Source organism: Cetorhinus maximus, chromosome 5, assembly GCF_964194155.1.
Source record: "Cetorhinus maximus chromosome 5, sCetMax3.hap1.1, whole genome shotgun sequence".
Lineage (NCBI taxonomy): Eukaryota > Metazoa > Chordata > Chondrichthyes > Lamniformes > Cetorhinidae > Cetorhinus > Cetorhinus maximus.
In genome coordinates, this window is record NC_135883.1 from 84,823,846 (window position 1) to 84,839,417 (window position 15,572).

General features: G+C 40.3%; 3 protein-coding genes across 3 annotated transcripts in view; 1 reads left to right on the forward strand and 2 right to left on the reverse strand.

The window, feature by feature from the left end:
* Window positions 1-13,277, reverse strand: part of trmt11 (tRNA methyltransferase 11) — an 84,279-nt gene extending 71,002 nt beyond the window's left edge. Inside the window, exon 1 of the mRNA XM_078542146.1 lies at window positions 13,175-13,277. Coding sequence (XP_078398272.1) covers window positions 13,175-13,236 — 62 coding nt within the window. The 5' untranslated portion in view covers window positions 13,237-13,277. The remainder of the gene's footprint in view (window positions 1-13,174) is intronic.
* On the forward strand, window positions 573-1,322 carry LOC144680771 (actin-binding Rho-activating protein). Its single transcript, XM_078542150.1, has one exon. The coding sequence runs from the start codon at window positions 713-715 to the stop codon at window positions 1,175-1,177; it is 465 nt and encodes a 154-aa protein (XP_078398276.1). The 5' UTR covers window positions 573-712; the 3' UTR covers window positions 1,178-1,322.
* hint3 (histidine triad nucleotide binding protein 3) lies at window positions 4,262-14,734 on the reverse strand. The gene is made up of 5 exons (XM_078542149.1): window positions 14,482-14,734; window positions 11,430-11,547; window positions 9,105-9,174; window positions 8,208-8,334; window positions 4,262-5,074 (listed from the first exon to the last, which is right to left on the reverse strand). The coding sequence occupies exons 1-5, from the start codon at window positions 14,638-14,640 to the stop codon at window positions 5,030-5,032; spliced, it is 519 nt and encodes a 172-aa protein (XP_078398275.1). The 5' UTR covers window positions 14,641-14,734; the 3' UTR covers window positions 4,262-5,029.
* Between the last annotated feature and the right edge of the window lie 838 nt (window positions 14,735-15,572).

The window sequence follows — 15,572 nt, forward strand, 5'->3', positions numbered from 1 at the left end:
GTTAGTCAGACACAGTTTGGCTTTAACCTATCTGGGCTGTTTGTCTCTCAGGAACCCATGCTTGTCCAAGTAAGAATTAATTTTATCCTTGACAATGGTCTCTAATAGTTTTCTCATTTGTCTACCTCTGCACAATACACTTTAAAAGTACTTCATTGGCGTTTTGGGACGTCCTAAGGTCATGAAAGGCTCAATATATGCAAACATTTCCTTTCCTTTTAACTCGCTGTTTCAAATCTATCTGAATCTTACCTCTATCTCTGAGCATTGTTGTGCTGCGAACTTAACTCATTGAAAACTAACTCAAAATAAGCGAGTAGACTAAAGAGTGAATATTTCATCCACAATTTGGAATAGTAAGCAGTATAATTTAGTATTACTGGGAAAGAACACCAACAGCTTACAATATTGCCCAATGGGCAGGCGGCACTCCCACCTTCTGTTCTTCCCCATTGGTGTCCTTCTATTGGTTGATTGGACCGTCAATCATAATGATCCCGCCCTGATTCGGTGACCCGCGGGGCTGACAGGCAGCCTGCGGTGTCCAAGGCTGCAGCCTGGGGTTTCGAAAGGCAAAACCAGCCGGAAATTCTCCAATGCAAGTGAGAGATAAAAGCGAATCCTACTGTTCAGCTGCGGATTATTTTGGGGAAAGAAGTGGCTCTGATGGCCTTCCAGGATTAGAGGATCCTATTAATACATTGAAAAAGAAATGGCAGAAAGTGGAGGCAATCACAAGGTGCCAGGGACGCCAGGACAGGACGGAACAACAAGGCTCAGACAGAAGTGGCAGGAATGGGCTGATGACCACAGGGACTATCAGAGATGCAATCCTTTCAGTGGTTCCCATGCGGTGACTTTGCGGCTGCAGAGAAAGGGGGAAGAATATGGGCATCCCAAAAAGGGATCTAAAACCGAGCAGCGGGGCAAAGATGCACATACCCTGGTCGGGAAAGAAGTCGAAGAGTTGCTTTATATTATTAGAACATACGGAGAAGCCGGCCCGGATGGAAACATTTGTGTAACTTTTGGAAGATTGTTTGATGCCTATGTGACAATTTCCAATAAAGTGGTGGGGATCCTGCTGCGAGCGCGGAAACACGGTCTGGTCCACTTTGATGGGGAAATGCTTTGGCAAGGAAGGGATGATCGCACTCTCATCACACTGCTGGAGTGAAGATAGATGATAGTTTGTAGGAAATGAGACCGAGTAATTTGTGAAGTCGCACCTTTCGTTGTGGTTACGCTTATTTTAATTTTAAGCCTTTATTAAAAAACACCAACAGTACATCAAAAATGTGAATGCATTTGTCCTGAAAAGTGCAGGATTTATAGTAAGAGAAACAAGTACTTTATTGCAGTTGTAGAAAATGCAAAGCTGCAAACTAAAATTTGGCACGGAAGCAAAGCACCGCGGAAGCTGGAAAGGTAAACAAAAACAGAAAATTCTGGAAATTCTCAGCATCTGTGAAAAGGGAAAGAGTAAATGTTTCAGGTCCATAACCTATTGTCAGAACTGGCAAAACTTACCAGCAGTTATTCTTCTTATACTATGAATATTTTTGAGATTCGTTTGTAAATAAGTTATAACAATCTATTCACAAAGCTGAAGAATTGCAAAGGCTGGGTTATTAAATTGGATCCAACACACCTTACCGACAGAAGACCGAGTGATGTATGATGGGGAATCATCCTGTCCTAGAGATGTCCTCTCCGCAGTGCCCCAGGGGACTGTGTTGGAAGCTTTACTCTCGGTGACATACGTAAATGACCTTCCCAACAAGTTGAAAACAAAACTGCGGGGTTTACATATCAGGGAACACTCAAGATCATTTCAATGCACTGCAAGATGATCTTCTGGAATTGCAAAAATGGCAGGACTAATAGGAGATGGCAGAATAGGATATTGGTCTGTGATGCCGACACAACTGAAGTAGAAAAACCAGATGAGTTACAATCGGAAACTAACAACAGGCTCAGCAAAACAGTACCTGCCTTTGTTTATATCCTATTGTATGTATTTATATCCTATTGTATGTATTTATCCTAATTAAAAAGAACCAAAACAATTTGCATTTAATTAGCACCTTTAAAGTAGCGAAACATCCCAAGATGCTTCACAGAAGCATTATCAAACAAAACTTGCTCTGGAACCACAGATATTAGGACGAAAGCGTGGCGAGAGGTTTAGGTTTGGAATTCCAGAGCGATGAAAGTCCAGGATGCACAGAAGGCCATAATAGGAGCAGGAATCTGGGGGTATTGATGGGGGGGGGGGGGGTGGTGAGGTGTATGCTATAGGCATTACAGGAGCGGCAGGCAGGCCCCCCCTTGTTTGAAAATAAGGTCGAAAATTTAAAAATTGAAGCCCTACACATCTAGGAACCGATGCAGGTTAGCACTCATAAGAATGATGGATGAACAAAACCTAACAGCTGACCACATTTTTAAACAGATTGTGTACCGTGCTAAAGTGGTGAATAGGAGTTCATTTTCTATAAACCTCTACTGAAATAAGTAAAACACAATGCAAAATAATACAAAAATGAGAGGCTCTTGATTCTTCATTATCACAACACGAGTTGGATGGCATATTAACAGTGTGCACCTAGATATAATGCCATGAGGAGTGATGCCTGACAAGCTTGACTTTGACTGCCAATAGCAGAGAAAACTCAAAAGTTTAGTATGGTACCAACAGGCACTTGTATACCTGAGGCCAAACTCGTATCAATTGTGGGTCAGCAAAATGGTAAATTTTACATTTAAATTCCTACACAAGATTCACAATGGCAGAAGGTACTCTAACCAGTTTCTTATCTACTTAAATAATCTTGAATATAGTGGTGTTGGTCACTCCCACAAGCAGTCTGAGCATCTCACTTTCAAGTGTGCTCATACTACCCAATATCCAAATATATAGAAACATAAACCAAGGATGTAACAATAGAACACCCTTGTGATCTTAACAGGTAATTTATAAACTGCAAAAATGTACCTCCTATATTTTAGTTTCCAAGTTACACCTCAGTGTCTTATTTTAAAGCTGGCTGACTGCTCAAGTGCTATTTACCCTATATTATCTGAATATTCCAATACTGCCCAGATTGGCCTCCTAACTTCCACCATCCAGAAACCTCTGCTGCCCACACTAAATTCTGTTCACCCATAATCTCTATAACTCACTGACCTAGATTGACTTCCAATCCAGAAACACCAAAATTTTAAAATTCTTACCCTCATTTCCAAATCCCTCAACCCTCCCCATCTCTGTAGCCTCATCCAATCCTACAACTCTGAGCTTTCTGCAATTCCAATTCCTCTAATTTTAGCATCTCGTATATCCCCAATTTTAAACACTCCAACATAGGCAGCTGTGCTTCTAAGCTCTGAAATTTCTCCCCTGACCAAACTTTTCTCTCTCTTCTACTTCACTCTCTCCTCCTTTAAGATGTTCTTTAAAACCTACTTTTTTGACAAAGTTTTTGGTCACCTCACATCTCATTTCATGTGGCTTGGTGTCAAAGTTTGTTTGATAACGTTCCTTTGAAGTACCTTGGAATGGGTAACTATATTCAAAGCACTTTTTAAATACAAATTATTGTTGAATATTCATCACCTGTGCCATAAACAATTCCGTGAGCCAAATCTTCCAGTCTCCAGATCAGGGATGGGACATACAATTGAAGATGTGCATCAGGACCCTGTGGAAGTCCTGACTCACAGATCTATGTGGCAATTGTCCAGGAAGTTTCAACTTCCGGTGGGCAATTTCACTGCTCCCCAGGACCCTCCACAAATGTCTCCAACTCTGAGTTAAAATCAGAGACTTTGAACAGTTCAGCAGTACTTACCTGACTGGTTACCCAAGAAATGTTAAGACAGATGAAAACTTGGTCTAACTCCTGACCCTACAATCACACCCCCCTGACTACCTCCCGACCACCACCCTGCCAATCCCCCTGACCTGATTATGTATTGGCACTAATTATATGTACGAATTGTATGTTCACATAAATTAGGACATTAGGAAGAACAAAATGGTATTTTCCAGCATTTCAGAGGTGCAAAATCTCAGATCTGAGCTGAAAAGCAAATTTCAACTTATTAATACAGTTAGAGTTTGCAGACACAGTAGATCAGAGAATGCCATGTTACAAAAGCAAATGGTGGCTTTGGCAGAGAGAACCACTACCAATTCAAATTATTGTGTGGTGCACTTATAAGCCATGGCATGGATGTAAATGAATGTACACTACAATTGTATAATGTTTCCATTTTATTAACATTCAATTAAATGGAATCTTTCACAGCTGTTAAGTTAGAACAAACAATTTGGTCAACAACACAAGAAGATGACACAGTAGTGACTCATTTTTATCTTAACCATCTGTAAGAATGCATTGTACATTTTCTGAATTACATGCAGAAAAGAATTAGTCTGTTCTCATATTCAGTTCTGTAAGTTGAGAACAATTCAGCCAGGAATACAACAGTTAAAATGTCTCCGAAAATCCTGATCCAAACTAATGTACCAGTATAATTTACATGCTAAAGTACTAATAATCTTACAGACACAAGATAAGTATTTTATTGCTGCACATGAAACATATTTACATACTTATTAAAATGTCTTACATTAATGTTGATGCAATTAAATGTTTCATACAAACAGTATTTCAGACAAAATCTTATGTATGAACATTATGCAATTTAAGTTCTTCAATCTTTCCAATTTTACATTGCAGCTAACCTCACTGATTGGTGCACAACTAATAAGTTTAACAAATTATTGTCTTTGACAAACACATGCAAATGTTGTTGTCTCTGTTAAACAGTCTAGAATAGTTACAGATCTTTACTTCTTAAATCAAAAATGTTGCACTTTTCAGTTACGATGGACACAAATTAATTCTTGTTGATTAAGTTAAAAGCTGGATAGGTAAAAGAACAACTGTAGTCTTGAAATCAAGTCACCTTCTGAACTATCTGCACTGGAATTCAACTGCATGTTTTTAGATTCCACCACTCAATCATCCGGAAGAGACTTTAGCTTTTTAATCAACTGGTCAACCTTTAGGTGAGGAAAAGGTTCGTATTATGGTAAGTCAGGTACAATGTGTGCAAAACACAATCTATAATTGAACCATGTGAAGCAGTGTGTTTCTTTGTTGAACCTTTTAGGAGCTCATCTTAAACCTAGTTGATATTGATAGCATGGAAGTTTCCTCTGCCTACTGCTTCCACGGGTTCTATGTGAAATGAATTTGGGTAATCTCAGTCCAGTTCCCAAGTAAGCATGCAGCATAAAACAACCCAATTATTCTGTTTCATTTGCAACTTCCTTCAAAGAAAAAGCTGGAACTATCACATTGATGCTGCAAGGATTATGGAGGTACAGAGCTGCACAGAGTCAAAAGCAGTTTGTTCTACATCTAGCTATGCTATATATTTGGAGAATATATATGTGGCTATTTGAACATAGCAATATAGCATTTATGTCTATTCATTTGTTCTTTAATTTGATTCAGTCTATAGTTTTAATAGTGATAATGTAAGCACAGAAAGACACTATACAACCATCTAACTTTTAAGTATAAAAACGGATCAAATACAAGAAAATGTGATTAACAGCCTTTTTCAACTGCCTACTGTTCATTTTTGGAACATTTTTGTTGAAGCAGGTTCTTGCAGAAGTTTGAACATGAAAGGGTGAAGGGGATGAATATTTACAATTGCAATTGAGGTGATCAATGCAATGATCCAAGTTATTGACTACAAATCTGCTACTTGAATCAGCTCATTCACATAATTAGACATAGTGTGGTGGAAAAGGTGGGCTGGTGGGGGGGGTTGGCATTAGTGGTAATATTCAACTTCAGTCAAACTGACCAGAGTGATCCAGCATTACTCTTCTATTAACGTCCTCCACTTATAGACTCTGACAAACACTCCTCAGAACACAACTTGCAGCTCCACTCATTCCTCTCTCTCCAGAGACCTCCTCACATCTGAACAGCCAACACTCATGCTCATCTATTTCCCTCTTGCACCCAGGCCTCACAGCCATCCTCCATACGTTGTTCTTCACTCTTCTCCAGTCACCTTCAAACCGACCCATGTCTGCATCATTTTTAGGAGATTTAACTCCCCACACACACCCAAATTCACCTCCCCTTGCCCGAGAACGTTCCCCCAGGTGTATGAGAAAAAAGCTGGGGTCTTGGGCTAAATTGGACAGCTCTTTCATAGAGCCAGCACAGACACAATGGGCCAAATGACAGCCTCCTGTGCTGTATGTTACTATGATTATTTTCAGGACAATTTAAAGTATTTTGTAATAGTTATTTGTGCAATTATTTTCTTACAAACGCTATGGCCTAACATGGTGTGTGTTTTAATCTTCGAGTTGACAGGAGAGCAGCCTATGCAATTTTCAACGCAAAAGATGACAACAAAAGGGTAATTAGCATGTTATTCCTTTACATTTTACAAATTTACATTTCATATTTTAGGATTTGTGGCAGCTTATGGAAACTGCCTTCTTTGCTGCAAACATCAAAGGGGGGGGGGGGGATTCCTGATGGTGTAGCTAGAAGTATGCGTCACTTCTGTTCTCTTGCTTTTTCCCCATTTCCTACACGATTACAATTAAAATTTAAAGTGCTGGCAGTGTGCACAGGAGACACATGCACTCTAGTGGTGGGGGATGCTTTTCAGTGATGAAGCCCACTGTCAGCTGACAATGCTGCAGCTTTGGGTGGGCTATAAAAGAGCCTCCTGGCCAAATGGCCAAAACTTTCCTGTCCAACTCTATTGCCATTAACATAAGACTTGAAAGCACAATGATGACACGGGTGTTTTTCAAAATTAAATTTAAATTATAAATAATTCACATTACATTGGTTTCACTTTATTAATTTGTGCATCATTGTTATTTGTTGAGACTAGCTTAGTTAGAGCGTTAAATGTATTGGCACACCTCATGGTTGACATGCATTGATGGTTACAGGGGAGTTAGGGGTATTTCTTATTTTGTGAAAGAAACAATGTTGTGTTTTTTGTTCACTCTTTATTGAATGTTTACGTTAGCGTCCAGTGTTGTACTCGCCACTCTATGGGACACGGCTGAACTTGCGGGCTCAACTGGCCTTCCCTTATGTGCATTGTAAAGGACGTTGTCTGAGATTGCTCTCAGCAGGGATAATTGAAATGCTATAGGTGAACTCAAAGCCCTGTAGGGACTCTGCCAGCCAACACCCTGAGATGGACACACATATGAACAATACTGACACCGCCCTGTAGACCCCTCACTTTCTTACCTTGGCTGACTATTCTCATCACCCCTCCCTGCACCACATCTCCTCCTACCTTACCCAGGATGCCAGGCCCTTCCCACTTCACTCCTCCATAGCTCTGATCCCACTCTTTGCCCTCCCCTTGATCCCTCTTCTATTGCTCCATGCCCCTGACCCTGCTTAACACCTCCTGCTCACCACCAACTCACCCTTGCTGGTCCCAAGCCTCCATGCAAGCTGCCATTCTTCTGCTCCCCTCCCTTGTGCTATAGAGTTAAACAAGGAAAACCATTGACTTTGCACACAACTGCAAAAAGCCAGCAGGTTCACACCACCTTTAAACAAACATGAACTGGGTGCCACAAGATTCTCATGCGCCGCTGACCTTAACTTGAAAGTACAACGTAATTAAAAAATATTTTATACTAATAAGTATTCACGGCCTGCAAATGTATTACAAGTATGAACCTGCCACAGGCCCCACATGCTGCAAACACGCTATTGACTTGATTTCTGCATCTCAGCTCGTCAGGGAATTGAGATTTCACATTCCACCTAATTAAGTCACCCCACACGCCACGTTTCCTGCTCTTGCAGGTTCCATAAACTCTCCCCCAAAGAACTGGGAGAAAGCCTGAAATATAGCTGTCCTTACGAGTATACTTTTCAGCAGGATTCAAGCGATAGGAACTTAGGACATAATTGGACCTATCCTCTTCCTAGCCTGGGCTGCTGAAACCAATACCAGCGCCTCCAATGCCATTATAGGACAAACCAAGGATTGAAACTGTGTTACTCCCTAACACCGGGCAGCGAATATTTTAGCTAAGCCATAGCAGAGTTAATGCAAGGTGGTTTATATTTTCGCTTATCACAACATTATTCAGCAACAGAAACAAAAGTACTTACTGTAATGAACCAGTAGGAATTGGCTCTGTAAATCATTCTTGATATAAATCCCATCTGACTGGCTGGAGCCAGTACATGCAAATGCAAATGAGTTATTGTGCAGAATGGAGGCCAGTGAAAACCCAGCCTGTAAAAACATCCAATAACTCGGTAACTATACTCAACACAGTGCACAATCAGAATAATCACAAAAATCACATCACAGCAGCAAAGCTGCAAAGAAAATCTGAATTAGGTTAGTTATATGAACCTGGGAAATGTTCACTTTATTCATATTTAAGTTTTTTTTTATTTTGTAGCTTCAGTGTAATTTATAAGTACCATAATTGACCTGTGAAAATAATTCAACCCAAGTTACATGAAATATACCAAATTGTTTACATCCCTTCATTTTCAATTTTACTGTAATGTGCTTTGAGTGTAGTTTTAATATTGTTTTGTTATGAAAACTTGCCGTTCTTTTCACAATGTTTAAACAGTGAGGATAATTGTTCAGTAGGTTAGAACATTGCAGTACAATGCCTGCTACCAGCATGTACTCAGACAATAACCCTCATAGTAATTGTGCTCCAGCTTCCTCTGGCATTGCTATGCTGGATTAAATTTAAATTCAAGCACTATACTTTGCGCCGCTACAGTCCAAATTGAAATATCTTTTTAAAAGGTGAACTGTCAATAGATTTCACAGAGCATGTTAATTCACTTAAATGTTTACAAGAGAATGCTAGGTCTAAGTTTGTTATTTCTAATTGGTCTGAGTATGATACATGCCTTTCTAGAAAATTACTAAAAAGTCCACAGGCAGCTATCAAACGAACAAATGTAATAGCCATAACGACTTCAGAATAGGATGCAGTTACCAAGCGCCCAGTTAGTTTTGTGCAATACTGTACATACCTTACATCTGTCAGGTCATCAATACCGTTTTGTTGCAGTACATTTTCTCCAATGTTCACCATCTTTTGAACTATTCATTAAAATAGAATTTTACAAATTAAAGCATACCATTGAAGCATAACTTAGCTCTAAATCACGTACATCAGGACCAACATATAAAATTGGGACAGATAGTCTAAAGCTACAGTTCAGTTTGCATTCTTTAGAATCAGGGCTTCCCAATACTGTGGTCACGACCCCACAAGATGAGATTTTGGAGTCACAAGGTCTGAGGCAGCAATGGCTGCCATGGAGCTCTGACTGAATGCTAACAGCTGCAAAGCCCCTTTAAATCCTTGTTTCTTTTCTAATGGAGGGCATGGCCTAATGGACAGATCTTTGAGGTAAGAGTCATGCTGCAAAAAAAGACTGAAAATAAAAGCAAAATACTGCGGATGCTGGAAATCTGAAACAAAAACAAAAATTGCTAGAAAAACTCAGCAGGTCTGACAGCATCTGTGGAGAGAACGACAGAGTTAACATTTCAAGTCCATATGACTCCTCTTCAGAACTAAAGAGAAGTAAAAATGTGGTGAAATATATACTGTTTAAGGGGGGTGGGACAGGTGAAGCTGGATAGAAGGCCAGTGATAGGTGGAGGCAAAGGAGAGATTGCAAAAGATATCATAAACAAAAGGTCGAAGGGGTGTTGATGGTGGTGATACTGGCTGAAGGAGGTGCTAAAGGTGACATTAAGAGTAGAAAGCAGGATGAGCAAGTGACAGATGGGGGGAAGGGACGGTGTGGGAGAAAAGATCGAAATAGGCTAAAAGGTGGGGATAAAACAATGAATGGAAATAAATTTTTTAAATAATAATAATAGAAATAGGTGAGAAAAAAATATATATATAAAAATTTAAAAATAACTTTGAAAAAAGAGGATCAAAAAGGTGTGAGGATGGAGGAGGGAGTTCATGATCTGAAGTTGTTGAACTCAATGTTAAGTCCTGAAGGCTGTTAAGTGCCTAGTCAGAAGATGAGGTGCTGTTCCTCCAGTTTGCGTTGAGCTTCACTGGAACATTGCAGCAGGCCAAGGACGAACATGTGGGCATGAGAGCAGGGTGGTGTGTTGAAATTGCAAGCGACAGGGAGGTCTGGGTCATGCTTGCTGACAGACCGAAGGTGTTCCGCAAAGCACTCACCCAGTCTGTGTTTGTGAAAAGGTAGTTTCTTTAAAAAAAACCCTGAAGTTTAAACATTTCCCACCACTCCCAACCTCACCTCCCCTCCAACCCATTCAGCAACTGAAGCCCACCCCACCACTACTCAATAACTCTCGTATCCTCAAATTTTCACTCTTGGGTCACACAAAGCCTGGGATGTTAAAATGGGGTCACACCAGGAAATAAGTTTGGGAAGCACTGCTTTAGAACATAGTCCTTTCCCATTTTGACTGTCAGCTGTCTTTCAGTCACATTTTGGCCATATGTAGATGGCAGCACAATGAAACGTTTTACCATGTCTCACCCCTGCTACTGAGACTCTTGTAAAATGGAGTGGCATACATGCAAAGGAAGTTAACTGTGTTGGCAACATTAGGACTTGGGTTAAAATGGCCAAGCACCAACTACCTGTTCCCTCTCAATTGTTTGTATAGAGCAGACCCCAATAATGGCAGTATAACAGGGCAGAATATTACAAATCAACCGATGGAAATCTAATATTCCATCCAAAGGAATACACAAGTTTGCTTTGTAATTCAAATAGGAATTGATTCAACAAACCCCATTTGATATTACTCCCTCCAAGACAGTGTAACATCATGCATAATGCATGCTAACTATGATTTAAAACATTGAAAGTGGACACTCAAGGCAACTAGCAAAGCACCTGTAGGTTATCCACAGTTCTAACCAGAATGCAGTTGTCTTTCGTTCTGTGTGAATAAAAATGATCTCTGCTGTGGTATAATATTGTCAAATATTATACTAGAAAAAAAATCAATGTTGCCATATATGCAACGCTATCTACTCCATGTACTGGGTGTCCTCAAGGTAGGCCGCAGTTAGCAGAAGCTATTTAGAAGACAAGGATGCTAGCAGAAGCTCGTGCTAGAACCTGAACTTTAATGCAGCTTTCAGATTTTAAACCTTTAAAAGAAATACTGGACTTTCAGGTGTGACCGAGAGGCAATCATGCCACCAAATGAATCATTTATAATTAGGACCTAATGATCCTTTGGCATTTAAACACATTTGTAAAGCTTTTACAAGCATTGTTCAATTAAGAAAGGATGCAGTACAGTGTTATAATATGATTTGAGAAATGAAGTGAATGCAATCTCACCTACTGATACGTGCGCCTTCTTCAAAGATTTGCAATTTACAATGTGTTTTCTTGGCACAACAAGATAATGATGGGGCGCACCAGGTCGAATGTCCCTAAAACATGCAAACTGTTCATCCTGCACAAAAAAATGCAGCAATTTAAATGTTAACATCTCTTTGCCTACTTGCTTTAATAACTTTATAACAATTTAGCGAGATAAGTGTTGTCATTTATAAAACACTGACCAAACCAGGAACTTTGTGGACAGAAATTATGAATATTTTTAATCTCTCAGCTGTACATTCATTTAATACAGTAGGTTAAATATATAGAAACAACATATTGCAGATGTTGGATATCTGAAATGAAAACCAAGAGTGTTGGAAATAGTCAGGTCTAGCAGCATCTGAGAGAGAAAAAGTTAATGTTTCAGGTTGATGGGCTCTGCCTAAAGATGCTGCCAGACATGCTGAGATTAAAATATATGCTATGCTACAACTAATATTTGTTAAATTAATAGAACAAGCTATACTTTAAATTTGTTGATCTTAGTGGGTATTGCAATACAAGACTAGTCACAAAATTAGACATTTAGCACAGTTACTTAAAAAAAAACCTTCATTCTAAAACCCTGGAGTAAATGCATTTTGCAAACTCCTGCACAGACATCAATGATTGCCAATAGATACTGATTAGCACAATAGGCAGGATGTCCATGTGATAATGAAATGTAATAGAGGTTAGCTAATATTTCATGTGACCTTTAACTCCAACTAGAATCTCAGTATCATGGTCATAGACATAGAGTTATACAGCATAGAAACAGGCCCTTCAGCCTATCGTGTCCACACCAGCCATCAGGTACCCACCCATTGGAATCCCATTTTCCAGCACTTGGCCCATAGCCCTGTATGCTATGACAATTCAAGTGCTCATCTAAATACTTAAATGTTGTGAGGGTTCCTGCCTCTACCACCCCCTCAGGCAGTGTATTCCAGATTCCAACCACCCCCTGGGTGAAAAGACTTTTCCACAAATCCCCTCTAAATCTCCTGCCCCTTACCTTAAATCTATGCCCCCTGGTTATTGACACCTCCACTAAGGGGAAATGTTTCTTCCTATCTATCCCCCTCATAATTTTGTATACCTCTATCAAGTCCCCCCTCAGCCTTCTCTGTTCCAAGGAAAACAACCCTGGCCTATCCAGTCTCTCTTTATAGCTGAAACGCTCCAGCCCAGGCAACATCCTGGTGAATCTCCTCTGCACCTTCTCCAGTGCAATCACATCCTTCCTATAGTGTGGTGACCAGAACTGCACACACTACTCCAGCTGTGGCCTAACTAGCATTTTATACAGCTCCAAAATAACCTCCCTGCTCATATATTCTATGCCTCATCTAATAAAGGCAAGTATCCCATATGCCTTCTTAACCACCTTATCTACCTGTGCTGTTGCTTTCAGGGATCTATGGACATGTACACCAAGGTCCCTCAGATCCTCTTCCTAGGGTCCTACCATTCATTGTGTATTCTCTTGCTGTATTAGTCCTCCAAAAATGCATCACCTCACACTATTCAGGATTAAATTCCATTTGCCACTGTTTTACCCACCTTACCAGCCCATCTATATATCCTGTAATTTAAGGCTTTCCGCCTCACTATTTACAACAGCAACAATTTTTCTTTCATCTGCGAACTTACTGATCATAAAGAGGCAAATATTATTATCCAACCCCTTTGCATCAATTACGTGAAGCACCTACTTTGCACACACTGTCCGCTTCATGATTCCTTTTGCCATTTCCTCGGAGGGAATGTGTAACATCCAGAATGGGGACTTTTCATCAAAGTTTTCTTCACATCTTAACTATCATTTCCACATATCCCAAATTACATCAACATTTTAGTTCAATACAAAAATGTCTTAAAAACATGTTTTCCTCGCCAATTCTCTTTTTCCCCCTTATCTCCTGAAAGTGTTGGCACAAAATAGAGTATGGTTGCTTCAGTTCCAGATCCTGTCAGGTACCTTTATATTGTAATTGAAGCGCAGAAAGAGAACATCTAACATAATATGTGCCAAGTTAAAAAGTATCACAAAACCCAAGGACAGAAAACAAAGGTGCTTCATTCAAGTAACTTTCTTCATGTACATGAACACTGAGCATCAATAGGCTGATAGGATAAGCAAGTCACAGCTAAGCATAAACTCCAAACAAAAACAGACATGCACATTTCCCGCAGGGCTCACTGGATAGCAATCAGGACTGCAATCAAGGTAGGAGTGAAAGCACAGTCAAAGAGAAAGGTTAAAAAGGGGGTTTTGAAATTAGAGAGGGATGGGCACTGTGGCTAAAAGAACAGCTACCAACTTAGAGTAGAGAAAGAAGGGGCTGAGGAAGTAGCTTGTATGAGGATGCATGGTTGATGGAGATTGGAGAAGTAAGGGTGTGTCATACCACGCAGATTGAAGATTGCATTCACACTAAATGCAGCATCTTTGTGAAGCAAATTTGCTTTGCAACAACATTGCAGTTATAGTGTAATAGGGACTATCTACTCCATCACTGATAGCTGTTCTATTGGCCACCGTGCCCATCCCTACATCCCGCTCCAAAAGATCCTCTTTATAACCTTCCTCTTTGTGCTTTCACTTCCACCTTGGCTTCCTCTTCTACTTGATGCTCGGCATCTGCTCTGTAACGAGCTGGGATTTTTTCACTTCATAAGCAACACTTTAAAAATGTTGCATTATGATTTGTAAATGTTCTAATTTTAATTGCAGGTTTCCCTTCACCTGTTGCAAGCAGTACTGTGGCTTTATCCGAGTAGTTGCTGGAAATGTTGAATGGTCCTGAACTCCAGTATTTTCAGCTGTTATAGATTCAGTTGATAATTAATAAGCTATCTAGTAAAGGGCACACAGCGATTTATTTTTTAAAAAAATCACATACTCTGCTTCTCATGTCACCATCTTACCAACAAATATACAGAAAGGTTAAACAGTCACTCCAGCTCATTTCAAGGCTGCTTACAGGGAATACATTCTATAATGTCAAAGTTCCCTCACCCAGTGCAGCAGATCCACCGACTCCTCTTTATTCCCGATTTTGCAGAAGATGCACTTCTTATTAAACTCCGCATCAACCACTCCTGGTGCTTCCGCATCGTACTCTCCTCCTGCCGGAGCCGGGGCCTCAGCTTCGGCCGCCGCCGCCGCCGCCGCCATGGTAACTACACCAATCAAACCCAGAGAGCGTCGATTCACATCGATCCACGTCGATCGATCAAACCCAGAGAACGTCGATCCACATCGATCAATCAAACCCAGAGAGCGTCGATTCACGTCGATCAATCAAACCCAGAGCGCGTCGATTCATATAGATCGTATTTGACGCTATTGTGGGAGTTTGCTATGTGTATAGAGCCACCCCCCCCTCCCCCCCCAACGTGGTATCAATGAAGTGATAGTTTGTATAAATGCAGAGGTTAGACAGGCATGTAGTGAAGGTAAAGTGGTTTTGATGGAGGATTTAAACTTCCATTTTTTAAAATTAATTCTTTCATGACATGTGGGTGTCACTGGCAAGGCCAGCATTTGTTGACCTTGCTAGGTCATTTCAGAGGGCAATTAAGAGTCAACCACATTGCAGTGGGCCTGGAGTCACATGTAGGCCAGACCAGGTAAGGGCAGCAGATTTCCTTCCCTAAAGGACATTAGTGAACCAGATGGGTTTTTACGACAATCGATGATAGTTTCATGGTCACCATTACTGAGACGAGCTTTTTCATATTCCAGATTTACTAACTGAATTCAAATTCCACCAGCTGCCGTGGTCCCCCAGAACGTTATCTGGGTCTCTAGATTACTCATCCAGCGACACTACCACTACACCACCATCTCCCCCCTCCATATAGATTAAGAGATAAGATGTTGCTGTGTATCCAGGATAGGTTCCTAAAACACTATGCTCTAGAGCCATCAAGGGAGCGGGCCATATTACATCTAATGAGTCAGATTTAGTCAATAGCCTAATGATACAAGAATATTTATGTGGTAGCAATGATCATAACAAGTTAAATGTGTCTGAAAGGGAAAAGTACAGAACAGCTGCTAAGATTCTAGATTAAGGTAAGTCTGACTGCAATAAGATGAGACTG